The 27,162-nt window shown below is 55.4% G+C and overlaps 1 protein-coding gene across 21 annotated transcripts in view; it reads left to right on the top strand.

Moving 5' to 3' along the window:
- The window catches only part of SHANK2 (SH3 and multiple ankyrin repeat domains 2), a 459,770-nt gene that overhangs the window by 267,951 nt on the left and 164,657 nt on the right, over positions 1-27,162 (top strand). For all 21 annotated transcript variants that reach the window (XM_088789779.1, XM_074336881.2, XM_074336891.2 and 18 more), the window contains one exon: positions 20,295-20,370. In XM_088789779.1, coding sequence (XP_088645905.1) covers positions 20,295-20,370 — 76 coding nt within the window. The remainder of the gene's footprint in view (positions 1-20,294; positions 20,371-27,162) is intronic.

Here is a 27,162-nt window from a genome sequence, read left to right as displayed (position 1 = left end):
GGTGGGGAAGGAGGTTGAGTTCTCCATACACTTGACAGAAGTGGGGCTCTGAGCAGCTCTGCTGAGCACCAAGGAAATGCGTGGCGTGGAGACCAGTGTTCCCGAGTGACTCCACACACTCCCACGCAGGTGTGCGGCCCTGGCAGGTGCCTCATTGACTGTCAGACCACACGGGTTATAAGAACAAGCCTGGCTTGGGTGCCTGTGACGGTGGGGACAGATACTGCAGCCTAGGGGGGCATGCGTTCTTCCCCCCGCTGCTTAGGTTATTTCATTCATAGCGCATTCCATTTCAGCTGCAAGTCAACGGGGGGGTCCCGAAAGGTTGGAAATGAAACATACAGCATGCCTACAACGTGCTGGCAGAAAGCAGACCTCCGTACAGCCCCCTTGAGGCTGTGCGGATACTGATGTTTCTGTGCTGACAGTGTGACGTGTGTCCTCTCTCCACGCCCTCGTGGGACAGTGGCCTGCATCGGAGTTGGGGGTGTGACAGGGGGATGCCCACTGGTCCGCATGGTACAGCCCGTCATGAGCCTTTTCGGGCACCAGGCCCTCGCTCTGACCGCGTTAACTATGCGACAGCCAGCTGGTGACAGAGGAGCTGAGGGGCCTCGTCCCGGCCACTGGGCACTGGCAGGCCCTCGCTCTCTGTATTCCTACACAGGTATCCAAGGAAATTCCTCCTGCCACACTCGGCTTTTAATAGTCCCCGCGTGTTGCCAAATGATTCACTTTAAACATGACACAGAACCAGCTGCAAATAAGTTAAATGTTGCTGGTTTGGGGTGTTAGTGGCATTTACGAATGTTGTAGGGAAACATTTACTCACTGAAATTCCACACAGTAGAAAGAAAATCAGTCCCTTTAGCACACTCTGCAGTACTGTACTTATTTTTGCCTGTGTTATTTAGGCTAATGACAGTTTTACAAGGGTCGTAGCTTAAGGATTCTCCCCCACCCCCAAAGCATCAAGCTTTGAAGCACCGTTTTCCAAGCACATACATATTTTTTATTTTCTCGTCTATGAAATCTCGTGACACCTAGTCCTCATTCAGCAAATACTGGTTTCCTTCCCTTTGGGCTGAAGTCTCTTCTGCTTTGGTTTTTACTATCGTGAAAGCTTTTCCTCAGACGCCCCCTTCCTGGGGGGCCATGTGGCATAAGCACACAGCCCCCTCCTCCTGACTGACGTTCGCTGCCTCATCAGCTCCTCAGACCTGGAGAACTTTCCACCCCGACACTGAGCATGTGGCATCTGAGTGCAGGGGCAGCTGCACCCCCGCCGCCTCGGGGCCGGTGTTTGGACGCGGAGCAGCCCAGACATCACCCAGCACAGGTGCCGCACAGCTCTGCGCAGGGGTGGCCGGCAGCAGCCGTCGGTCCCCTTGATTTTGCGGGGAAATTCTGGGCCGTTGCGTCCTCTGAATGCCTGCTGCCTGCTCCTCCCAAAAGGACAACATGCTACAGATGAAAGGAGGAGACAGCCCGGCAGAGGTCCTGAAGGGCTCTGAGAAGGCTGCGCACCCAGGGGCTCCTCGGGCAGCAGTAACGAGCATAGGCGTTCTTGGAAAATGCACACACTCACGAACATACACACACACACACACACACACACCCCAAAACCTGCCCAATATTGGTTCTTTCTTCACCTGTCGAGTGTGATATTGGGGCCTCCAAACACACCTCTTGACAAGGAATCCAGGGTGTGATGTGATTTTGGGGTTTTTTCCCTTTTGTCCATTGATCAGGTTGGGGGTTAGGCTGTGCAAAGGCACCGTCTCCCCTTTCTGTCCCCAGTGTGCACAGAACAGTGCCTAGGAGGCCGGCCCATCATAGCTGCTCAGTAAAGCACAGTCTGGAGACGCCCCTCCTTGTTTCTCTTAGATTTGCTTCTCACCCATTGACTCTCTACACCCTCTACGTCTCTGCACTTCTAGAGCCTAGAAGTATCTCACCCACAAATGTTTGTATCATGTTGCACAATGATATAAAGGCCCGCGTGCGGTGCCTGTTAACATTCTCGCGGTGTCAGGCACTCCTTCCGAGAGGAAGTTCTCTTGCTTGCCTGTGTCCCCGATGGCGAAGCTGAGCCCCAGAGAGGGTGAGGGACTCCCCAAGGTCACAGCAAGCCTTCCACGCACAGCTCCACGTTCGCCCGCTGCCGGCTTCCCTAGGAGCCGACATGGCGAGTTGAACAACACAGAGGGAGGTGGGGATGCACTTTGATATGCAGCCTCCAGCTCCTCGGCCTCCCGGAGACGCGGAGACACGGGTGCCTCTATGGGGCTGAGGGCTGCACAGGCTCATGTGCCGCGTCTAGCGCCATCGTGGGAAACACGTGCTACTTTTATGGCCTGTCTCCGCTGCTGCCTCCCCTTGAAGTCCCTTCCCATGTGCCAGGCACAGGCCATTTTTGTGACCCCTGGTTTGCCCAGAGGTCAGTTAGGCCAAGGGTGGAAGGAAAGGGCTTTGGAGAGCCAGGAATCCTCTGAGGTCTGAGGGTCCATACCACCCACGGCACTGCAGGCGCTCAGGATGAGCGCTCAGGATGAGGGGACGGTTCAATATTTGCCAGGACACCCAATTAGAGACCCACGGTTTCCCCCAGCGGTCAGCTGACAGCTGTGCACATGGCGCCACAACACCCCACGTCCCCAGGAGTGCAAGGCAGGTAGACGGGCATAGAGCAGAGATGGGCAAGAGACCCAGGTTTCAGTCCCAGGTTTACCTTTACCTTGCTGTGTGACCTAGGGTCAGCCACTTAACTTCTCTGGACCCAGTTTCCCCATCTTTGAATCTTCAAGGGGCCTTTGTTCCAAAGTGGGTGATTGAACAGGAAGCAAAGGGTGAGTTATACCTCGAACTATGCGTAACCCTGTGCTGTGCTGTCGGAGCCTCGTCACGGTGAGTGCACAGGTGGCCGGGTTTCTGTGCTCTTCACGTTAGCAGTGGAAGTAAGAATGGCAAAGCTTCCTTCTTAAGGTCCCGCTGCATGCCAGGCACCCGTCTTCACGTCCCATGTTACAGATAATCTGTCGTCTCCCGCATCTGACAAAGAGGGTGGGACCATGCCAGGTCAGGCAGTGGTGAGTGGTCACCCTGCGTGTGGCTCCTGGCACTCGCCTCGTCCCCCTCTCCAGGGGTACGAAGAACATTCATTGAGAATCACCAGCCCTTCCCATCCATTTTCTTCCCGAAGCCCAAGCCCGCAGCTCAGAAGGATGAGGGGTCTTATCTGAGGCCACACAATGAGCTCATGATGGCCATTTAAGAAAAGAAAGTGATGACAAATGACAAAAAGGAAGGAGGGCCCTGCCTGCTGATACATCCCTTTTGCAGCAGGGACTGAATGGTGGGGGGCGGGGGGATGGGAACAATTTGAAAGCCGTGAAGCAAGAAGGACCTTGTTTGGAGGAGGCCGGCTCAGCACCCAGCCCCAGCCTGAGCCCCGGCTCTGCTCCTGCAGCCCATTCACGACCAGCCTCCAAACGGAATGTGCAGAGTGCCCCTGGGTTCCCCCAAATCCCTGTAAGCCACCTGAAGTCCCAAGCCTGCCTGCCTCCTCCCCAGGACACGGTCCCCCACACACCATCCGGCAGAAAGCGCAGCGGGCGCCTTCGGCCAGGACCGACTCCACTGAGATGCAGCCCCTGCCTGTGGCATTGGTCCAGTGGGGATGAACGGACAAAATGGACTTCACTGCCTGTGGTCTACTGGAGAGCGCGGGGCTCAGAGACTGTGAGACCGAAAAATGCGGAGTGTTACAAATGAGAAAGCAATCAGCGGGCCGAGGGTGACAGCAGCCTCTAAGTGCAGGCTCAGCCCTGTGCTAATAGTCGGGTTGAATCATTTTCCACTCCCCGCTCATGTGTAATTGCACTGGTTTTTCAGGCGTCCTTCACCCGTACTTACTTAGACTAGTGACTGATGCATCGCCATGGAAACCAGCACTAGGGAAAAACTGTCCCTGGTACAGTGGGGAGTGGAAGGATTCGGGCTCCAATCTGGAGCTTACAACTTGTGTCAAAAAAATGAATTTTCCTCCGATCTGGACGTGCAGTCGGTCTCCAAAAGTGGAATTTGTGAAACCTCCCCGTGGATTAAACACCCTGGAGTCGTCTTTCCTCTTCCTCTGATCTTTTTCTCCCCCTTTTCTTCTGCAATTGCGACCCCGGAGGGCTGCAACTTTCTTCCTCTTGGATTAGCAGACAATAGTAGATGAAGCCGCCGCAGGGACCCGCTCTCCACACGGACCCAGAGGAGGGGCCGGGCCGGCCTCAGTGACATGGTCACACCCAGGCTGGAGACGATGGCTGAGCAGTCCCGGTTCAAGAAGAAAGTTCATTTCGGAGGTACGCTGCCGCCTCCCGAGCCTGCTCTGGGCTGGCGATGCCGAGCCTTTGTTCTTCCAAGAGCGTGGGGACTGGGGCATCGCGGGGTGCTCGGGGAGATGGGCGGCCGCCGCGTGCTTGGCGTGTCTAAGAATCTGCTGGGGTTCTGGTGTATGCGCCTCACCATAGAAGGCTATTTGCATAGCAGCGTTCTCTGCTTCCCACGGAGAGGGAAAGTCAAGGTGGCCGTCACATGCTGCAGGACCTGGGCGTGGCGGTTCTGTTAGCACCGTCGCCTTTCTGTATTCTGAAGAGTCCCTCTGAGCGGCTGCTGGGTTTTTAAGACCAACTCGAGCACCTATTGCTAGTAAGCACCGTTGTAAAACTCGAGGTGGGGGCGGGGGAGAGCGTTGTGAGTCACTGTGGCTTAAATGTGTAGCTTGTCCAGGATTGCGGTGTCCAGCCTTTCCAAACTGCGGAGTCCCCCCAAACTGGAGCAGGGCAGGGTGCCTTCTAATTGGTCCAGCCTGCTCTCTCTCCTTCAAAGAAAAGCATGGTCAGTTTGGTGTTTAGGTTTGGTTGTGGTGGTGGTGGTGGTTGTTTTAATCAAAGGGACCATGCAATCCCCCGGCGTTAGAACAGTTCAGACAGAAAAACCCGTATGGATTTTCAGATCGTTTTCTTCCACTTCAGTATAGGTTGTCACCCACTGGCTCGCAGAAGCTCCCTGTGGCTCACAGAAGCAGGGCAAGCCCTCGAGAGCTACCCTGCTTGGGTTCCAGTGGAGGAGCTTGGTGACCTGGTCACAGAAGAGGCGTCTCCTGAATGGAGCCCCTCCCAGGTGTCACTTTGAGAAGTGCAGTGAGAAGTCAAGCCCTCTGGTCCTTACCCAGCTGCCAACCCTGGTGTCTCAGGGACAAGTGGCCTCCCTAGGCCAGTGCCTGATCTCTTGCAGGTGCTGCCCAGGGCTGGTGGACTGCAGGGAGTGAGTGCCTGAGGGGCCAGCTGCCGCGGTAAGGTCATTGGGGACCCAGGTGGGTCCTAGTGTGCTGGGAGCCTCCGTGGTCCTGCTCGCCTTGCCGTCGGGGTCCCACGCCGGGCAGACTCGCCTCCCCACACGATCAGGGCGGTGTCCTTGAGCTCAACAAGTCTTTTCTCTCCGTGTCCTATTTCCTAAGCCTCAGCTGCCAGCATCCTTAAAAAGGATTTTTACAAACTAAAAAGGATCCTGCCGCCCCCAGTCCATTCCTGGGTTTAAATCCGTCTCCGCTGCTCCCACTTGCATGCCCTTGGGCATCCACTTCCCCATGGGGTCACTTCTCTGGGGGGATAATAGCCCTGCCTGTCAGGCCCGGGCTCCCTGCACATGGACAGAGATGCTTGAGGCAGCCGCTCTGCCAACGGGCTCTGGCTCTCAGGAGTTCTGTGCGAGACGCTCTGGCCAGGAAGACAGGCCACCATGAAGTAGGACCTCAGACAAGGCGTCCTTTGGGGTTAGGCCATGGGTGCTGCTGGAGCCAGTGTTGGGTGGACGCAGCCTGCTGGGGAAGTAAACTGAGGGTCTGTCCAGGTATCTTGGCACAGCAGAGAACAGGGCCCAGCTGGCGGAGTTGGTGCCAGAAAAGTCTTTTCAAGATCCTTTCGTGTTTTCAAACGCCCCGTCCCTCCTCCATCATGGTCAGTCCAGCCCTGAGCTGCCGGGGCCAGACGCGAGCCGGCTTCCCCAGCCAGCCAGTGTCCCCTGGATGGAGAGGGGAGAGAGCACTGTTCTGGGAGGTGGTACTGTCTTGGCCTGGCTGCGTCCTGCCAAGCTCAGCTTCATCCTGCCATCCAGGCACAGATTCCTCCATGTGCTGTAATTTCCACTTCAACTGTGGAGCCAGTCTGGCTCCCTGTATTGGTAGAAACGCTTCCACTGAGCTGCCTGGGCTGATTTTTTTTTTTTAAACATTCAAATTACTGTAGAGTAGAAACCAACTCATTGACAGCCAGCAGCTTTATTCATTTGTGCAACCAGTTTGGGAGGGTGGGGTCAGGAAACAGCACCAACATCCGCGTGTAATTAGCTTCCTTGCATTGGTGTGTCAGCCTCGCTTGGCCCAAGAGCAGCATAATGGGGACAGAGGGGACAAAACAGGGCTGTGGACTCCCCGCCATGAGTGCGGGGTGCCCGGGGTGGCAGGAGAGCAGGAACGGAGAGCCAACTATAGGGAGGTGGGTCCCCGCCACAATGTGACCTTGGACAAGTTTCTGCTCATCTCAGATGGAGCTCCTTAGCCCGGAAGCCTGTGATCCCACGCTTTTCCTACCTCCCCTAGTAATTCCCAGGTGTAGCACCGTAAAAGCATTATCTACAGGGAACTACTCCTCTCTGAGATCTGTCCTTTAAAAAATGCATGGGGAGCATGCAGTGGAGTGCGTGGCGTGACCTTGAGTCACGGAGCCCAGGTTTCAATCCCAGCTCTGCCCCTGCCCCTCGCGAGCTGCGCGACCTTGGCAATCATCCAGTTGCACCTGGTTTTCTCCTGGGTAGAACGGACTTGCCTCTGGAGCTGCTGTGTGCTTACAGCAGAGGTGTTAAGGGGACAAGCAAAAAACCACTTCCATCACTCACAGAGGTGACTTGGGAGCGTCATTTGACCTCTACGCCTCTGTTTCCTCTGGTTACACGGTCATTATAACAGCAGCGCCCATCTCATGGTCTGTTAGGGGCTAAACCAGGTGAGACATGGCTTTGCATGTGGAGCCGTCACCTAAACACGCAGGGCTTCTCTCACCCCATGCGAAGGCGGGGCCCGACCCCAGTCTCTCCTCCTGCCCGTCGTCCTCCGCACTCCCGAGGTGGCAGTGTGGCTTCTGAGCCAGTTCCACATTCCAGATAGGAAAAGAGGGACATGCTCTGAGCGGCCTGTTTGGGAAGGGGAGCGTCCCCCAGCAGCCGCCTGCTCCCGTCTCACTGGCCAAGACCAGGTCACGTGGCCACGCCTGCTGGAGGCTGGAAAAATGGGTTCTCTCCGTGGGAGAGACAGGCGGCAGCTGCTGAGTGAGCCAACAGTGTGTGTCGGAAGGCAGAAAGCGCTCGGCATAGGGCCGGCGTGCGAGGCAGTACCGGGCAGTGGTTAGGACCACCAGCTCCGGAGCTGGACCCCCGGGGCTGGAATCCCAGCCTGCCCAGCCTCACGGCTCCCGCTTCCTCACCTGTTCCGTGGAGGCCATGCGACCTGTCACGTAGCATCGCCGGGAGCGCTAACAGGACTTCGTGTGTTTTGCACTTAGACTACCAGTGAGGCCAGTAATTTACCTGGGATGCTGAGGATGGTGACATGTGTCCACAGATCACGACACGGGGGTGGCAATGCGCCAGCACCCGGGGTCGCCTCCCCCTCCCGCCCTGCTTCCGAGGCGGGCCTATGTCTCCCTTTGGGTCCTCCTGCTTTCTGACTGTGCTGAGCGCCCCGGCTGAGCCACAGCCAGCAGCCCACAGCGTTCGCACCGGGCGTCCCTGGGCTGCCCAATGTGAGCTCCCCCGTCCTGTGGCTGGAGCTGGAGCTGGTGCTGCTGGGCCTCGGCTGGTCGGCGCCCCAACCCCGCAGTCACAGGGGCTCCATGAGGTGGGGGATGCAGCTGCGCCTGGCCAGAAGACCACTTCGTAAAGTCACGGTTACAAAGACAGCTTCCTATTAACTCAATAGCACAACCAGTGTTGTTCTTTAAGGTATTTTCTGCCACCTTACAATACCACTGGCAATTCACTGGATGGCCGAGAAGAAAGCAAGCACGCTCGCGGGGAGAGTCCGGCTCTCTGAAGAGACTTCTGTTTATCAGGGAAGGGAAAGCAGCTGGCATCCGCATCTTATTCCACTGCCGTTGGTTTTTGGAGTCTGTAGATTCAGTGCCGGGGTGTTTGCGCCATGCAGGGTTGGCAGCGGCTGGCACTCCCTGTGCCTACACACACCTGTGCCAACTTTAAAGGAATCCAGAGCACGTAGTTCCTTTAGGGAACCTACCGCGGTCCCTTGCCCCTGGGCCTTAGCCAGATGTGTGGCACAGGGCTGGTTTTTCTGGCACCGGGCAAGGGGGGAGAAGACAGCAAATGACTCACACCCCACACGTGCACAGGCTCTGGGAGAGGGAGCTGGGAATAAATAGAAACCAGCGACTCGGGTGCTCGTTGGTCCCACAGTCTGCCCTCTAGGCAGCTTCAGGTACTGGAAACCAAAAGCTTCGGGGACCAGAGTGTGGCCCCAGGGCACGTGGCCCTGCAGACCTTCCGGGGAAGGACTGTCGTTTGTGCCGGGCCAGTTCTGTTAGGGGAGGAGGGGTCATCATGCACGGGCTGCCAGACGCAGAGCAAAGCCTTGTGTCCGAGGTAAGGGCCGTTTGCCCGAGGCACAGAGAGCACGGAGTGTCGGAGGAGTGTGCGCCCACCTTGGGGATCCCCGCGATTCTGGCGGAGTCAGAACGGGAAGTGAGCTTTGTCTCATCCCTGCAAATGGGGACGTGCGTTTCCTGGAAACCCACTTCTCTTACTCGCGTCTCCTCCGATTTAAGGACAAGATTCTGAGTTCCATTAACTAACACGGACTTAAATAAGTATCCGAGCAAGTTTTGCCCAACTGTGTCCTGTCCAACAGGAAGGGTTTCTTTGTGGGTGTGGTGGCAGAATAATGGCCCCCAAAGATGAGCACGCCCTAATCCCTGGAACCTGTGAATGTGTTTGGGGAGGTGGCAAAGGGCCAGTAAGGTCACAGGTGACATCAAAGGTGCCAAGTAGCTCACTTAGATTCCCCTGAATGACCTGGGAGGGTCCGGTGCAATCCCAGGGTCCTTAAGTGGAACAGGGAGGCTCAGCGCTCTGAATCAGAGAGATGGGGTGTGAGGACTGACCCAGCAAAGTGGCTGGCTTCGGGGGAGGGGACCATGAGCTGAGCAATGGCTGGAAATGGCTCAGGAACGAATTCTCCCCGGAAGCCCCCAGCAGGCGCCAGCCTGCCCACGCAGTGACCACAGCCCAAGGAGACCCATGTGAGGTTTCTAACAGGCAGACCTGCAAGGAACTAAATTTCTGTTGCTTTAGGCCGCTAAGATGGCGGTGATTTCATTACAGCAGCCGCAGGAAACTCAGACACCCCGTCCTGCAGTCAGTGTGGTGTGAAGCCTGTGTGTGTGTGTTAAGAACAGGGTCCTCGTCTGCTCCCGCCGCCCCTGCGAGGCCAACACGGGCGTCCAGAGGTGCTGGACAACTGGCCTGCAGCAGACGTGGTGCCTGTGTGACAGCGTCTCTTCCCTGCAGAGCTCTGGGCCCCATGTTGAGTGTCTCCGAGGGGAGGGCCTAACCTTCACCGCCGGGCAGCGGTCGGCCCAGCTGGCAGCGGAGAGCCATGGCTGTGTGGTGCAGCGGGTCCTGGGATGGACACCCCGCCCCCGGCCCCCACTGAGCCCTGCTCTGGCACCGCGAGCCCTTCACGCTCTAGCTTGCCCCTCGTTCTGCCAGCCACCTCTGCCAGCCCCACACACCAGTGTCCAGTGGCCAGCTTCTCACTGAATTCCTGTCCACACGTTCCTTTGCTTTGCGAAGAACCCATCCGCATCTTTGGTTTTAAAAAAGAAAAGTGATTTCTGTCTTCATCCCCGACCGGTAATGTCTCCCTCCCTGTGTGTCCGATTCCGCATTTGGCTCACCAGCCCCAGCGGTGGCCTGAACCGCGTCCAATTTGAAATCCACTGGAAATCATGGCAGCTTCTGTGGGAGGCAGGTGTGTGCATGCAAAGTGCTGGGGCTTTTGGAGTTGGGTGGCTCAGCCTCGCCATACAGCCAGGTGGCCCTAAGCCCTGTGACATGGCAGAAGGACACCGCCACACAAGGCTGTTTGTTCACCTCTAACTCGGGGACCAGGCACAGAGGAAGTGAGGCACTCAATAACTATAACTGCCGGATGAGGGGGTGCGGAGGCACCCCCACTCACACCACCCCCTGCTCGGGTGGCTACTGCGGCGATTTTGGCCTCTGAGCTTAGGAGACAGGAATGAGGGTCAAGAGAGGGTGTGGGGACAGAGTCCCAGAGAGCAGTTTCCAGGCTCTCGGCCTCACGTGGAAAGGTGCTGGCTCGGGTAGTAGGTGGCCATCAGCTGTGACTAGTTGGCCATCAGCTGTAACCAGTGAGCCATTGGCCACTAATATAACTGCCGTGGCTGAGTTAGTAAGCGCAGATTGCGGTTAGCAAGTGGGGTCGGTTGACAGAGAAGTGGACGGCAGGTTGCAGATTGTGTGGCTCCTGCTTCCTGTGTCTCCAACCCAGCCGCCAGCGAGACTATAGTGGTCTGACTCCCCTGCCTATGGCTCCTTTTTGGCCTCACCATGTCCTGCGTTCTTGTGCGAGGAACAGGAGCTGAGACCCCACATGACACAGGGCATGGACTCCAAGGCAGGGAGGGGCACAGAGGGGAGAGGAGGGATGTTCAGAGACTTCACTCCCCCCTCTTCTCTCTTTCTGCCTCTGTCCTCCTTTCTGTCTCTGTGTGAGTGTGTGTCTCTCCTTTTGGTGGGATTAAGCTAAATCTTCAGAGAAACAAACAACTCTGAAGAAATCTGTAAGCCCAGCTGTGTCTGTTTTCTGTGCTGCGTAACGAGGGACCACAAGCTCCGCAGGCCTGACACCAGCCATCAGGAGCTCAGGTGCTGTGGCCCAGCAGCGCAGGGGGCTCACCTGGCTCCGTGCTCAGGGACTCGTGGGGCCCACGTTCGGGTGTCAGTGGCGGGACTGCAGCTGGAGCCCCTGGGGGAGAAGCCACGCCCAGCATGCAGAGTTGCTGGTGGGGCTGCAGGACTGGGCCCCGTTTCCTGGGGGACTGTTGGCGGGGGCCGCTCTCAGCACCAGCCGCTCACCCACATTCCGGCTTCTGTGCCCCCTCCATCCTTAAACCAACAAGGGCACCTCGGGTCCTTCTCGGGCTTCGAATCACTCCTGCTTCCCCTTCAGAGAAAAGATTTCCTGTTAGAGGGTTCGTGGGATTCAATTCACCCCACCTGGATCCTTACCTTTGGCCACAACCTGACGTTCTCCTGGCAGTCACGCCAGGAGTGAAGGTCGCGGACTTGTCTCAGTAATGCCTGCCACGCAGGCCTCGCGTGCCGCTGGCAATGTCTGCTTCCCCCAGCTCTCTCTCCAGCCCTTCTTGGGTTTTAAACCCCTGCCCTGTTCCCTGCCATGGCCGGACTCACAGCAGTGGTCTCACCAGTCGGAGGAAACAGACTGCCTGGGACCTCGGGCCGTTTTCACACGTGTTCACGCTGTTTATGGACCTGATGTAGCTTCCCGTTATCTCGGCTTCAGGGCACGTGATGTGGTTTTACTGCTCTCCCATAGTTTCTGTGCTCGCTGCCAATAGCCAGTGTGGATTTGGGGTGCAACCCTAGGGGGGAAGAGCACAAAGCTGACTGTGTTATTATACACAGTCCTTCCCGCAAGGTGGGGAAATGAGGCAGCCCAACCCGACGTGTTCCATCGTCCTAGTCGTGAGTCTCGCATCCAGTGCCCTCGTCTGGTCATTTTAACTGCTCTTTGACCCAAGGTGAACGAGGCATGGTGTGTGTGGCTAGACCCGTGGTTCTCAGGGATGGGTGTCCTCCCACCTGGGGGTGTTTGGAACTGTGTGACGTTGGTTGATTGTCACAATAAACACCAGTGTTTAGGGATTGGAGGCCGTGCAGTGTCTAGGAGCCAGGATGGCTCAGCCATCTCTCCAGGGCCGCACGTGGGTCATCGCTGCCCCAGGCCTCTTGCCTCAGTCTCCCTCCCTCCCTGTTTGCCCCCCACAGAGTTTCCTGCGGTGACAGCCTCTGTGCTGAGTGGAAATGTCCCCAGTTCAGACGGGGAGCAGGGTCTGTCCATTCTGTCGCACATTCCCAGGACAATGTCTGATGGGCTTGGCTGTGAGAGCCCGTGTACAGAGATGACTGGGGGGGGGGGGGGGTTCCTCTGTCCCGGGGGAAAGAAGGGTGCTTTCAAGAATAGGGGTTAGATAGGAAGAACCACAGCAGGTTCTCGGAGACTAGCCTCCCTGAGCGGGGCTGGGAAGGGGATGTGCTTAGAAGCATGGCTGCGTTTTGTCCTCACTCGGTGCTGTAAGGGTGATTCTGCCGCTGGTCCAATTCTACACGTCACAGGCTGGGGAAACTAACGCTTCGCAAGGTTCTTTTCTGCCCAGGGCCGTGCAGCTAGCAAGGGACCCCCTCACGTTTGACTTGTCTAAATGCTGCTGTGTCCTTCCGTCCCTGCCTGTCCCATTCACAGGTGTCTCATGAGCAAGGGGACCGTCCCCCATGGACCCTGGCTCAGGATAAGGGGGCCAGCTTGTGTCCTCATCTCCCCACCCGTCCTTGGGAATTATTTCTGGGCCTTTCAGAGTCCTAATAAGTTTCTTTGAGTAAACTCCACTAGTCTTCTGGAAACAGCCCCGCTCGAGGATCCGAGGCCATTGGATGCTCCATCCTGGCTCCCTCGCTGAGCCATATAGGATCCTCTTCCCAGCGGCCCCACGTAAAGGGCTATTTTAAATGCTGACAGTCTGAAGCTTGTCACTGTAATCCGTAACTCCCTTTCACGAGTCGCAAGAGATAATATGGAGTGGAATTTCTAACTTTTTTTTTTCAGTGTAGATATTTCTGGGCCATCCTCAGAGAAAACCTTTCAGGGCACATCCGCTTAAACACTGCCACTGAGGGGCACCCGGAGGCATGGCCCTGTCCTGGGAAGCGGGGTCAGCCCAGGAGCAGGGGGTGTGTCATGTAGAGAAGGAGAGAGCCCCGTGTCATGTCATCCAGCTGTCGGTTGTGGGGTGGAGAAGGTGAGGGCCCAGGGAGGTTGGGTCACACCAGGGTCCGGACTGTAACTCGAGTTTCTCAGTTTGTAGGATGGGCCACTTCTGCTCCTTCAGTGCCCCTGGGAGTGACCGAGTCCAGCATTCTTTGCTGTCACCTCACCTTGTCTCAGCCAGACCCAAGGAGATGAAACTGCCAACACTGAAAAGGAAGAAAGGGCCTAAGGGCTTGTGGTTTTGTCCCTTCATTCAGTTACTCCGTGATTATTGAGCACCTACTATGCTCCAGGTTGTGTTGTGGGAGCTGGGGATCTAGCCATGCAGCGAACCTTGAGCTGGAGAAAGAATGTTCCAGCAAAAGTCTAGTGAGTGCCAATCCCGAGGTGCAAATGAGCGTGTCGTGTTCAAGGAACACAGAGGAGGCTCATAGGACGGGAGTGGAGAGACTGAGGAGGGAAGAGCGGTGGGAGCTGAGGGTGGAAGAGCCGGCCGGGCCACATCGTGTCAGGCCGGTGTATCAGAGGGCACGTGCATGTAACTGATTCCACTGGGGAACTTTTGGGAAATGTGAAGCAGCAAAGTGGCATCACGTGATTTGCATTTTCAGAAGCTCATTCTGGTTGCACTGTGAACAGCAGGTTGCCGAGGGAGATACAGGCATGAAAGCAGGGGGACAAGAGGCTACGGCGACAGTCCAGGCAAGAGACGACTGGGGTCACCCAAGCCACTCGGGCTGGGGTGATGGGTGGCTGGCCTGCAGCTTGTGGGGCTGCAGACAGTCCTGCGTGCCTGCCGGACGAAGCTCCGGCCTGACACGGGACGGGGGGCGGGGTGGGCCTGGTGCAAACAACTTGGTTTTTGCCTGCAAGACGCATCTAGGTGGTTCAGGAAACAGCAAATACTTCCCTCTTGGTTGGTTAGTTTTATCTGCCTCCTTTATCATAAGCAGAGAGGCCTCCGTCTCTGAAACACACAAAGGCGTGTGCTGCTGTGCTTCTCCATCCACGTGGGGGTGCATTCCTACTGTCTGTCGTGTGGTTTCCCACTTTCTCCTGGAAGTGTGAGCGTTCTCCCAGGCAGGGGGCCAAACTCAGCCCTTGTGGTGGTTTCTGTCTGGTCTTTCTATACTTGACAGAACTCTTTCGGGTGTTGGTGATGGAAACCCAGCTCTGCTTGAGGACACGTGGGCTGGACCAGCTCACGTGACAGAGAAGGCCATGCGTGGTCTGCGTCAGTCAGCTTAGGCGAGGTGAAGCTGCGGTAACAAGCATGCCCCTAACCTCAGTGACTTAAAACCACAAAGACTTGTTTCTCATGGCGCTGCATGTCTGTCTTGTGTCCCAGGAGCTCACACTGATGGAACAATCACCATCTCAAACATTGCAGTTGCCGTGCCCAAGGGCAAAATAAGAAAAATGCTTGGGAGAGAGCTGGGGGCTGGTGTTGGGAATTACATGTTCCATCTACCCAGGAAGTGACCAAAGTCACTCTCTCTCAAAACTCATTGTCTGAAACTACTTTCCAGAATCTATCTGACCTCCAGTCCACCACAGCCGAGACCTTGGCATCGAGGCCTTCTGTGCTTGTCTGTCCCCACCCCCACCTCTTGACCCTGTCTCCTGCCATGTGCTGCCACATTCGTAGGCTTGTTCTCTCTGTGGTGTGGTGTGATGGCCACTAGTTGGCCACAGCCTATGTCTGTGGGCCTCATGCCCCGTAACAAAGCCAAGGTCACCATCCTCAGCATTCAGACCTCAGAAAACCTCAGGAAAAGGCCAGCTGGTCCCTCGTGGGCCGTGCATTCCTCAGTACTAGTGACGGGTGCCTGGGCCACAGCCGGGCACGTGGTGGGCAGGGCCAGGCCTCATGGCGGCAGCTCCTCCACACCCCCATGTGCTGAAGGGGAGCAGTCCTTTCCCGGAAGGGATGTAGCACACATAATCAGTGTTTGTGTCACACCTTGGTGGCTGTTTCCTAGCCATCGGGTACAGCGTCACAAACAAATGCATTACATTGCCATTCTGAGCTCTTTCAGCTATAAACCATGGAAAGCTAAATTGTCCTAAGCCAAAATGGAAATGTATTTGGTCGTATAATTGAAGAGTCGGGCCGGCTGTGTGCGGGAGTTCCCACCACATCGTGGGGACATCGGGCAGTTGGTCTCTGAGGCGTTCTGGCTCCATCCCCCTGCCTCTCTCTGCACAGCTGCTCTGATATTCTCCTGTGGGTCATTCATTCTCAGGCAGCCTGTCCCTCCACAGTGGCCTCAGGAGCTGGGATCCCAGAACAGGACCTCGTTGTCCCAACTGGGGTCACGTGCCCATCTCCTGCAGGATGGTTCACCTGGCTCCCACGACAACCACTGGAGCCCGGGCCGGTGGTGAAGGTGGGGAGGGACTGGGTGCCCTCACCCGACCACATGGCTGGGGCTGGGAAAGGGTTGGTCCCCCGAAGACAAGGGAGGCATGGTCCTGGGAGAAGGGGAATGTCTTCTCCACATGGACCAGGAAGGGTGTGGCGGGCCAGTCACTTTAATGCAAATGGAGGACAGAGGGTAGCAGTATAGGGTTTGGAGTGGAGTCAGATATGGGGCCCTGAGGTTTTTTTAGGGGGACCTCCGACTGCACCCAGGGTCCTAAGGTGGGACATGCTGGGTGTGTGGGAGCAGGCCAGCCGCCTGCGGCCTTAAATATGTGTGTCCACAGCTCCTTCAGCGTGATGGACAGCTGCCGGTGGTCGCAGGGTCCGTGCCCTTGCTTCTGTAGGTCTGCTGGAGGCCCCAGTTTCTCCAGGTCTGTGTCATGGGCAACCTTCAGGGTAAGACACTTACTCCTTTGCCCGATGTTGAGATGGGCAGCAGGAGCCCCCAGCGTCTGCCCTTGACAATTCCCTGGAACTGTGGGGTTTTTTAAGACAAACATCACTTACCCACCGTCCTGCAGGCCTGAGGCATTCTGGGAGGTTTGCAACAGCAGCACAGTAACCTCATTCCTGGTGTGGCAAGTGGTGTCTCCTCTTGCCCTGCTCTGGTGATGGACAAGGGCAGGGCAGACCCCGAGACGCAGAGTGGGGCCCATTGCTGCCGCAGGCCTGGGGCTGAGTGCGCCTCGCCTGGACACACCATCACGCACAGGCCTGCTGGGCTGGGTGCAGTGGCGTGCACCGAGGGCCCCAGGCCCCGCACCCTCCCCAGTTATAGAGAGGAGAGGGGCAGAGGCTGCAGGCAGACACCCAGGACCTGGGAAGTTGCCAGAACAGCAGGGCTTTCAGCTGAAGAGCCCGGTGTCCCTTCTGTCATTGACCCGCGGGACGCTGGCCTGGCCTCTGGCCTCCTCCTGACCCCCCTCTGCCCAGTCTACATGTTGTGTTTGTAATCCACACCAGCACCAGTGAGCTCCAGGGAGCCTTGGGAGGAGCTTGGCCCCAGCAGCCAGCAGGGGTCCCTGCACAATGGCAGCAGGTCCCAGAGAGCCAGCACAGGCCAAGGCTGGGCGTGATGTGAGGCACACACCATATCCATGGGGGAAGGGTCCCGAGAGCCATCTCGACCACCCCCTCTGTTCCCAGGTCAGAAACAGGCCAGGCGTGGCAAGGAGGCCACCTGGGTTTAGGCAGGTTTCTCAGAAGATGCCTCCTCCCAGACATGCAGGAGCTGCAGTGTGCAGTGGCTCGGCCACTTCCCGGCTGGGTGAATTTAGGTAACTCATTCAACCTCTCTGAGCCTCACCTGTAAACCAGGGACAGTAACAGCATTGAGCTCATGTAGGTAAAACACAGAGTATGTGTGGCCCTGGCGAATGTCTCGAAACACTGTAGCTGTTGGTTGCTGTTGGTCCAGGCTGTGGAGGCCCAAAGTCTGGGGTCAGAGGCCCACTTGTGGGTTCTGTAACCTTTGGTGATGGTGGTGCTGATGGTGATGATGATGGTGGTGGTGGTGGTGGTGGTGATGATGATGGTGATGGTGATGATGGTGATGATGGTGTCTCTCAGGACCTCTTCCCTGTCCCTTGGGGCCATATCCCAGAGCAGAAGGACAGGGAAGGGCTGTGCAGTGGGGGTTTTTCACAGCGTGGTCAGAGATAACATCCCGTCTAAAATGTCCCCTTTCTTGTATAAAATAACTGTGTAGCAGAGGGGAATTTATTGTTTTAATGTGCTTACTGAGCCAAATTAAAAACTTGGTAAGTCTTGTATTGGTCTGCCCCCTTCCCTCCTTTAAAATTGTGTTGTTGATGAAATCTCAAAATCTGGGAACCACTGGCTAACTGACCTAGCCTGGACGTGTGTACACACACACAGACACACAGACACACACACACGTTCACTGGATACTCTCTCTACTCCAGGAACCTGGAACTCTGACCTCAGCCTGGGACCTGCGCCAATCGGCTCTCAGCCCCCAGCAGTTCCCAAGACAACGAGCACAGAGCTGCCACATGGGGCTTAAGCAACAGAAGCATTAAGAGTAATAAGAACATTGAACAGCCAGTCCCCAGGGTCCTTCAGTGGCTTCATGAGCTACTTTGCTTAATCCCATGAAGAGGTTCAAATCTCACTTGCCCTCCAGGGCCTGGCACACACATGGCCTGGCACACATGTGATCTCAGGGCTGGCCTGGCCTGGCCCATGGGCTCCCTCCACACAATTATCCGACTGCTGGGGCCCTCAGCCCGGCCCACGGAAGGTCAGTGTCCTCGGGCTTCATCCTGACCCACCCCCAGGGTTCTGAGCCCCAGAGAACAGAGCTGAGGTGTGCCCCCCCCGAGTCTCCTTCTAATCCCTGTGTTGGGGGCACAGGACTCGCCTCCCAGGTGGGCTGATAACTGATGACTAGGATTGAACATGTGCGAGATGCAGGATGCCAGGGAGAAGGGGGAGGAAGGCATGAAACATCTGGGCTCGTTTGGTCCAGGTGCCACGCACAGGGAGGTGTGTGCGGCATGGCTGGACCAGTGCCCGGCCCAGTGAGGGTCCCGTGCACTCAGGCCATGCTGACATGTGCAGTGTGTTTCTATTTGCTGATTGTACAATGCGTAGATTAGGTCGGCATGCATTTACATTGAGTGTCTATCAGGAGGGAGATACCGAGGCTGATACGGAGAAATAAGGCCGGGCCCCACCCTTGAGCCCTGGAGAGAACACAGGGGACTCGGCCCCTCTCCAGGGGTCAGACAGTGTGGTCGGGTGGTCCTAAGCCCGGGCGAGGGAGCTGTCTGCTGGTTGGGGTGCTCATCCTGGCACTGCCACTTAGTGGGGGTGACTTTTGCCTTTCTTACCGTCACTATCCATAAAATGGGTCCAGTTGTCCCACCTCCCTCGCTGGGCTGCTGAGACCAGCGAGTGGATGAGCCCAGGTGGCTGCGAATCAGGGCACAGAGGTAGGACTCAGTACATGTTAGGATGAAGACGGAGGTGATCAGCGCAGACAGAAGCGGAGTGGCCGGCTCCACGAGGTGGGTGCCCAGGGTGCTGAGCAGGGACTTGGAGGGTGGCATGAAACAGAGCAGAAAGCAGAGGCATTTTCCGCCCCGGCTGCACTTGGTCAAGACTGCAAGGCAGCATGTACACCCTCACAGGCGGCCATGAGTCTTAAATGAATGAATACAGGAGTGGTGCTTAGAACAGGGCCTGGTACACAGTAAGTGCTGGGTTAGTGTCGGTGATGACGGTGGAGGTGGTGAAGTCACTGTTCAGGGAATCGTATGTGTCATATTGTCTGAGCTGCAGGGGGAGCGATCGGAATGGGGTGGAGAGGCAGGTGGAAGCCAAGTCACAGAGGACTCTGGCCTGCAGTCAGGTAGGCAATGTTTGCTGCTGTAACAAATAAGTCCCTCGAGTCGCATAATGCCATAGACATGTAATTCTTGCTTACTTTAACAGTTCAATGCACAGGGACTCAGGCTTCTTCCAGGAATCCTACAGGATTCCACCATTCCGTAGGGCCTGGGAGTCCCAGCTTTGAGCTGGGAGAAGCAGAAAAGGTAGACACAATGGCTTCTGTAGAAGCCAAGCTTGGAAGGGACTCCCCCACACCCTTGCAATGGAATGTACTCATGTTCCATTGGTGGGAAACAGTCACATGACTATGCCTGGGTACAAGGAGAGCTGGGAAATGTAGTCCCGAGCTGAACCTCTGCTCCCCTTCCCACCCCCAACCCCCAAAGGCAACTCCACACTATAGAGAAAGGGAACGTGCATTTTTGCTGAATTAGCTGCCTCTGGGTATTAGCAGCCAACGGGTATCATGCTGACCTTTCTCAGTACCGTGACTTGTGTCCACTTTTGAACTGAAAATGTGTGTTTTGGGGGTTGAATAAAATGATACTCACCTTGGAATGTGGGATTGAGGAGACTGACAGCAGAAAGGGTTGCAGGAGTGTAAATGAGATATCAAGCCATTTTCTTGAAGCCAGTCAGATCATTTCTCTGTATTTTTTCCAGGGTTCAGGAAGGATATTGTCTGGGAGATTTTATTTTGAGGGGAAATATCTAAACAGTAAATCATGATTTCTTGGATTTGTGTCATTGTGGGGTTTTTTTTCCCCATCGCCCTGAGCTACCTACTAAATCTAATTACATCGTTCGTATCATTTCCCGTGAAATTTACGCCTGAATCTGCTGAGTAAGGGAAGCAAGCAGAGAACTTAATTAGGACCGTTAATCATGGTTGTTTGGTTTTTCTTTCTTTTTTTTTTTTTTTTAGGAGAAAGCAGCAATAATCAGGAAAATAACAGTAAACATTTTTTCCCCAAAGGCAGTCATCTGCAGATTCTCAGATTTTCTACCAGACTCGCAGCGTTATTTGAGAATATCACTCGGGCGGACCCCACATGCCGAGAGGGCTGCTGCCATTCCAGTTTGACCTTACCTGGCCTGTCTTCTTTGCAGAATGCTTCCTCCTGCATCCCTCACAAGCTCCTGACTCTTCAGTAGTCAGCCTTGGGGTCCCTATGTGTTCCCCAAATTTTGCAAAGTTGAACCCCAGAACCAGGTCTCATCTTCCTCCCAGGTTTTTCCCCAGGAGAGTGGGTCTCGCCCGTCGTGGGTCAGATAGATGAGAGGCCGGGCCAGCCTTGCGTGGTTCCAGCGTGCAGGGACCCTGACTGTTCTAAGCCATGTTTCTCTTCCATCTCTGTACAGAAACTCGTGCAGACCGCAGCAAGAAGCTCTTCAGGCACTACACGGTCGGCTCGTACGACAGCTTTGATGCTTCCAGGTAAGACGCGATTCTTCCTCTGCCAGGCCCGCTCTGGGGTGTGTGTCGCCATGGCCCTGGACCATCTTGCATGGTGCCCTTGGACCCCCTCGGCTGGTTTCCCCTCTGCATCCATCGCGACCCCCTGAACATGGGCTAGCATTATGGGAGCCACCGTGTTCCAGAGAACCTGCCCTAGGGGGTCGCCGTGTTGCCTGCAGTTTGGGGTCAGGCTGGAGCGCACCTGTGGGGTGGCCCAAGGGTTATGTTGCTGGGAAGGCCTGGCCTTGTGTGGGAGGAAGCAGTGCAGATGCTACAGGCGGCAGCACCGGCCACGGGCACGGAGGCGACATCGGGAAGGGCATCCCCCCACCCCCGCACCCTTAGGAATATTTAGGACCCCAGGCTCTGGGTTCCCACTTCATCTGCATTTCCCATGTTCATTCCTGCTGCTGAGGCGAAGGTTTTGTGCAAGGAAGGCTTACCCTCTTGACAGGCGCAGGCGACACCAACAGGAAGAGCTTTGCGCGCGGCGAGTTTGCTTTCTGGCTGCTTCCCAAGGGGGGTGTTGGGTTCCTGCAGGGAGCCTTGTCAGGGCGCGTGGGTTTGAATTTCGTGGAGGATACATCCTGGGGTCTCGGTGTGTCTCTTCCTTGGCTCTCCTCCTTTTAACTCTGGGAGGCCCTGGGCAGGCGGGGGTCCAGCTGGGCGAGGGGCGGTGCCCTATTTCAGAGCCGTGGCTCCGCGAACAGCTGGGAAGTGGGAAGAATTTCTGCCCAGTGGTCCTGTTTCCACTTCAGTGTCTCCTGCTCTACTGTCCCCAAGTATGAAGGTTATCTTCTTCTTTCTGTCACAGCACAAGTCTCCCTCCACTAGGGGCTGGAGGGGTGTGGAGAAGGCCCCTCGACATGGAAAACTTGTCCCCCACCCAGATGGAGGGTTCTTAGTGGACAGTGAGCTCAATGAGGGTCGGCTTGTGGTGCAGAGAACGGAAGGACAGGCAGGCTGCATGACCGACAGGACACAAGGGTCCTGCTCCCCACCCTGCTAGACGGGCATCCGTGGGGCCCTTTCTGAGAATCCCGCCAACCTCATCGCCCCCAGAGAAGGTCCAGGCTGGGGAAGGATCTGGACACCCTGCCCCGGGTGCCCCGTGGGGTCTGGGATGAGCAACTCAAATCTGACCTCTAAACGCCGCTCATCTGCCTGCCGAAGGATTTCACCTGGTCTTGTTTGTTGGTTTGTTGTTTTCACTGAGTTCACATCACATAAAATTACCATCTTAAAGAGCACAGTTCCGTGGCATGGAGCACATTCACAGGGTTGTGCAACCATGATCTTTGTCTAGTTTCAAACTATTTTCATCATCCCACAAGGAAACCCCATACGTATTAGCAGTCACCGCCCACTCTCCCTGCCCCGACCCCACCTCCTGGCAACCACCAATCCACTTTCCAGACATTTCATATCAATGGAGTCATCCAATGTGTGATCTTTTGTGTCTGGCTTCTTAGAATAATAGTTTCAAGGTTCATCCATGAGTGCTTCAGTCCTTTTCTCTCTAATTTTTTTTTTTATTGTGACAAGATATGTGTCCCGGGAGTGCCAAAAACATGTATACACATGACGTGTACTTATTCTTTGTTACCGGCATACATAGAGAATTGCAATTTTAATGCAGTTTTTTCCTTTCTTAAAATGTGTGTCCATGTTTTTGGCACCTTCTGTATATAACATAAAGCTCCCCATCGTAACCCCGTTACGTGCACGGCCAGTGGCCTTAGGTGCATTCACAGTGTTGTGTGGCCATCACCACCATCCGTCCACAGATCTTTATTTTCCCAAACTGAGACTCTGTCCTCATTGAACACCCACTTTCCTCCCCCTCCCCCAGCCCGGCACCGGCTTCTGCTTCCTGTCTCTGTGAATTGGACTCTTCTGGGTACTGCATGAAGTAAGGTCACACAGGACGTGTCCCTCCGTGTCTGGCTCATTTCTCTCAGCACAGTGTCCTCCAGGTCCATCCCCGTTGTAGCGGGTGTCAGGACGTCCTCCCGTTTACAGCTGAATATCACTTCATTGCGTGTGTAGACCATGTTTTGTTGATCCGTCGATGGACGCTTGGGTGGCTTCCACCTCTTGGTGCTTGGGAATGGTGCAGATATTCGTTTGACACCCGTCTCGGTTCTTTGGGGTATATGCCTAGGAGTGGACTTGCTGGTTATGCCTGGTTTTGGTGCTCACCTGTCCTGACCACATTTCTCTCCCAAATAAGATGCATTAGCAGAGGATGGGCCCCCACTCCCTGCAGCTTCGCAGACTCTGCACATCTTGCTAAGAGTGTCCACTTTCTGACCTTGAAAGACCACATGGTGACTCCTGGCCTGGCCACCAGCACAGCCCAGAAAGGGCGCTCAGACGCAAGTGGCTTCCAGGGAGCCACGCCTGACCCCGGCTGCCTGATGAGTCTTGGCCTGGGTCAGAAGCGTTCCCTGCAGCAGCACAGGCTGCCTGTCCGGTGTGCTCTGGGCACGTGGTCACAGCCAGCATGCCTCTCCTACTTACCTTCCATTCTAACAAGGAGGGCGCCTGAGACAGGGTATGCGAGAGCTGTTGCCATGGTTACTTTGAGGGCTGTCCAGTCTGGGAGTGGGGCTTCGGGTAGAAAGAGGCTGAAAGCAGAAAGGGTCCCAGCAGCGGCTCAGCTGCAGCCTGTGGCTTTTGCAGAGCTGTCCCCCACACTGGGCCTGTTGTTGGCACAGAGCAGCCAATAGCCCCCCCGGGTGTGCACACACGCTCAGCATTTGAAACAGGAAGCTCCACAGTCGGGATGCTTCCCCACAGAGGAAGGGTGGGAGGATCTGATGTGACCGAGCTGGGAAAAGAAAAGGCCAGGGGCCAGGCTGGGTCACATGTCATGTGTCACGTGGCTGGCAGCAGGACCAGAGCTAATGAGGGACGCATACTGCAGCTCAGCTGACAGAAGACTTGTGGAACCATGGTAGCTGTTCCGTGACAGGAAAGAGCTGTCTGAGGAGGTGATGAGCTCCCCGCCATTGGGGGGAATCAAGCAGGGTGGCCATTCTCTTGCCAGAATGCCATGGAAGGCTGACATTCCAAGACCCTGCCAGCTCTGCAACCCTGGGTTTTGGTGCCCAGACGAATGCTTTTGTTTGGCGTGTGTACTGACCTCGGTGCCAGGACCTGGGACCACTGAGCAGCGGGACATCTAGCCACACCCAGGCCACCTGGTGGCTTCTAAGCAAATGGTAAACGGTTTGGCCTTGACTGCAGCCCAGGAGTCAGTGCTGACTCCCCCAGTGATGGAATCTGACAAGCTGTGGGCCTCATGTGACAAGATGTGATAGTGAAAGAAATAAGAGTAACAATTGCAGTGTTTGTGACTCTCCTGCCACGTGCCAGCCACCTTGCATCAATCATAGCACCACTGATGGCCGGCCCTCCCAGCGACCTTGTAAGTCGGGGAGGAGGACACAGACGAAGGAACGTGAAGGACCTGGACCTCGGCCACACGGGTGTCTAAGCTCGAGTGTGAGGCCTGGCCGGCCGGGATTTGGGGCCCTTGCCCGCAGCCACCCCCCCAAGATGAAGACGTTACTGCCCCAGTCTGGGCAGAGGACTGGCCTGGGATGGAGAGAAACCGGGGACGCTGAGGATGCAGGTTTTCTGTGAGACAGTCATCATGTCCTGAAGTGTGTTGTGAGGATGGGTCAGTAGATGACCTTGGTTAGCACAGGACCGCAGAGCTTTTCCAGAAAGGTGCAGGGGTTCACCTGTGGGAGCCTCCTGCCTCCCAGAATGACCTTATCCAGACTGCGAACTTGGCAGAGGCGATGGCAGGCGGACGGGCAGCGAGGGAGCTTGTGCGTCCCACATGCCATGGTAACCCAGGCAACTGGCACATGTGGCTCTTGGGCAGGTACTGGCATGGGCTGCTGACCAGGTGCTCCTTTGATTGACCAGGCAGAAGGCATCTGGGGTGGCGTGCATGCTGCAGTGGGGTGCGAACCAGCCGGCCGTTCATTAGCCCACTTCAGAATCCACGTTAGAAATGGCCCAATGAGACGCAGAGACCTGGGCGCCCTGCCCGCCCTCAGGGCCAATTATCCACTGTAGGTGGCGAGGTCACAGTCTGTGTAGGCGGCTGATGGCTGAGGCCACCCCCACGAAATTGCAAATGTAATTAAAGAAAATATGATACTAGGAAGCTGGGCTCAGTGGAGACGGTTTCTGAATGAGTCCGGAGGTTTCTCCCCTTCCCACCTCCTTTATTCAGAAACTTCGCTTAGGGACTCGGAGCTGAAGAGCAGAACGGTCAGAAGACACCCGTTCGTTGTTGGCTGTGTCCCGCTGCTCCCTCAGAACCCCCTCCACCTGCCCAACATGCACATGATAGGAGGGTCGAGAAACATGGGCACATGGCCAAGGTCAGGAAGCAGAGAACCTGGGGCCATTTCCACATGGTCCCTTACAGATATTTCAATGTCATTTTTGAAAACACCCCTCAACACAGGGAATAGGGTCTCAAGTTCCCACTCCCCTTAAATCAGATCCCCGGCTTCATTAGCCCGGGGTATCCAGGCGGCATCTACCTGGCATAGGCAGAGACCTCAGGGTCTCACCATAGGCTGAACAGACTCCAGCCACCCATCCATCCACCCATCCATCCACCCACCCACCCGTTCATCCATTGAAGCACACACTCATCCATCCAACTACCTAAGTGTTCAGCCAGCCAGCCATCTACTCAGCAATCTATCCACTCATCCATTCATCCATTTATGCATCCGTCTCGCCACCTGTCCACCCATCCAGCTGTCCATATCCATCATTCACCCACTCATCTGTCATCCACCCATCCATCCATATCCATGTATCCACCCATTTATCTGTCCATCTATCCATTCGTTTATCCATCCCTTCATCTGCACACCTATCCATCCACCTGTCCACTCATCTGTCCATCCATCCAACTATCTACATACCCACCCATCAGCCACCCGCTTACCATCCATCCACCCGTCCCCTCATCCATCCATCCATCCACTTCCGCCATCTATCCATCTATTTAACCAATATTCATCAAAGCCTGACTTTTCAGGTAAAACAAGACAACCACAGTCTCCGACTTCATGTAGATTCAAGTTAATTAGAGCCAGTAAGACAAGGCCAACAAGCAAATAACCCAGAGACCCCTGTCTGTGGTGGATGCCGTGCAGCACACGCTAGCGGGGCTGTCGTGCAGGGTCTTGGGCAGATGGGAGCAGGCCAGCTTTACACCACGAGCCAGGGGAGTTCTCTGAGGAAGTGACTTTGGGGTTGAACCCTGAAGGTTGGGGAGGAATCAGCCCAGTACAGGAGGCCCAGCAAGTGCAAAGGTTCTGAGGTGAGAAAGAACCTGAGTGCAGGAGTAGCCGTGAACTAAAAGGGTCGAGAGGGTTATGTGAGAGAAAGACCTTGGGCTTCGTGCTTGAGTTTGTGTGTTTTCATACTTGCCGTGGGGGGTACTAGATGGCTTTAAGCAGAAGGGAGACACGATCTGATTAACTTTGCTGGAGGATAACACAAGGACGGATGGAGACCGGTTGTTAGACCCTTGCTGTGATCCTGGCCGGGGGGATGGTGGTTTGCGCTGGTGAGAGAGGAGAGGGTAGAGAGGTGGATGGACTCAGGTGTAGAGTGCAGTTAAAACAGACAGGACCCGCCAAGGAAATATGTACGCATGGTTTTAAAAATTCAGAACGTGAAGCAAGTGGTGTGGCATGAAGGACAGGTCTGCCTCTCATCCTTACCTTCCAGCCCCCGAGTTTCTCTCCCAGCGAGAACCTCAGTTACGGGTTTCCTGGGAATCTCTCCAGAGATGGACTCTGAGTACAGAAGCATGTGCGCGTCTTGTCTGATGCCTTCTATACCCCTGAGAAGATGGTGTCCTAACTTTTCTATCTAACGTTCCAGCTCTGTCCCTGTGTGTCCCTGGGCAGCTGGCCGGCCCTCTCTGTGCCGCAGGCCCTGGCCTCCAGCCGTGTCTGCAAAGTAGAGGTCATAGTTCCAACTCATGCGGTATCCCCAGTGGGGTTCGTGTAAGAATAAACGAGAAAATAGAGGCTTAGTGCTTGCGGCTCCTTGGAGGCGTGTGCTGCATAAATCCAGAGGGTGCTCAATTGTGACCGTGTGTGGGTAGCTGGCTTGCCTTTGAAAGCCTAACGTGTTCTAGAAGACTGCCTCAGCATGTAGGCAGTAAGAGCTGAATGGCAGGAAACACTGACTTCCCCCATCCTTCCTCCACCATTATTTTATATTTTCAGATTTTTCATTATTCCTTAGACTTGAAAAAGAGGGTTCACAGCCTGGGATCCTAAGGAAACATACTCTGTTTTCTCCTCTCCCTTAATTGATGGCTGCACCCAGCAGTAATAACAGCTTTCCAGGCAGCTCCCTTGGGGTAGGAGAGGAGGTGATTCCGCTTTTCAGTCCATACATTCCGTGTTTCCCCGAAAGTAAGACGCAGCCAGACAGTCGGCTCTAATATGTCTTTTGGAGCAAAAATTACTGTAAGACCCAGTCTTATTTTACTATAATATATTATATAAGACTGGGTCTTTAATATAATGTAGTATAATATAGTATACTATAATATAATTTAATATAAAATAATATAATATAGTATCATATATAACACGGTACTGGGTCTTATATTAATTTTTGCTCCAAAAGACACGTTAGAGCTGATTGTCCAGGTAGGTCTTAGTTTCGGGGAAACATGGCACCTGTATTTTTAACTTTCACAGGTAC

Source organism: Rhinolophus sinicus, chromosome 14, assembly GCF_057876585.1.
Source record: "Rhinolophus sinicus isolate RSI-liver-muscle chromosome 14, RSI-T2T, whole genome shotgun sequence".
NCBI lineage: Eukaryota > Metazoa > Chordata > Mammalia > Chiroptera > Rhinolophidae > Rhinolophus > Rhinolophus sinicus.
The sequence above is the reverse complement of the archived record's forward strand: the minus strand, read 5'-3'. Positions and strand labels throughout refer to the sequence as shown.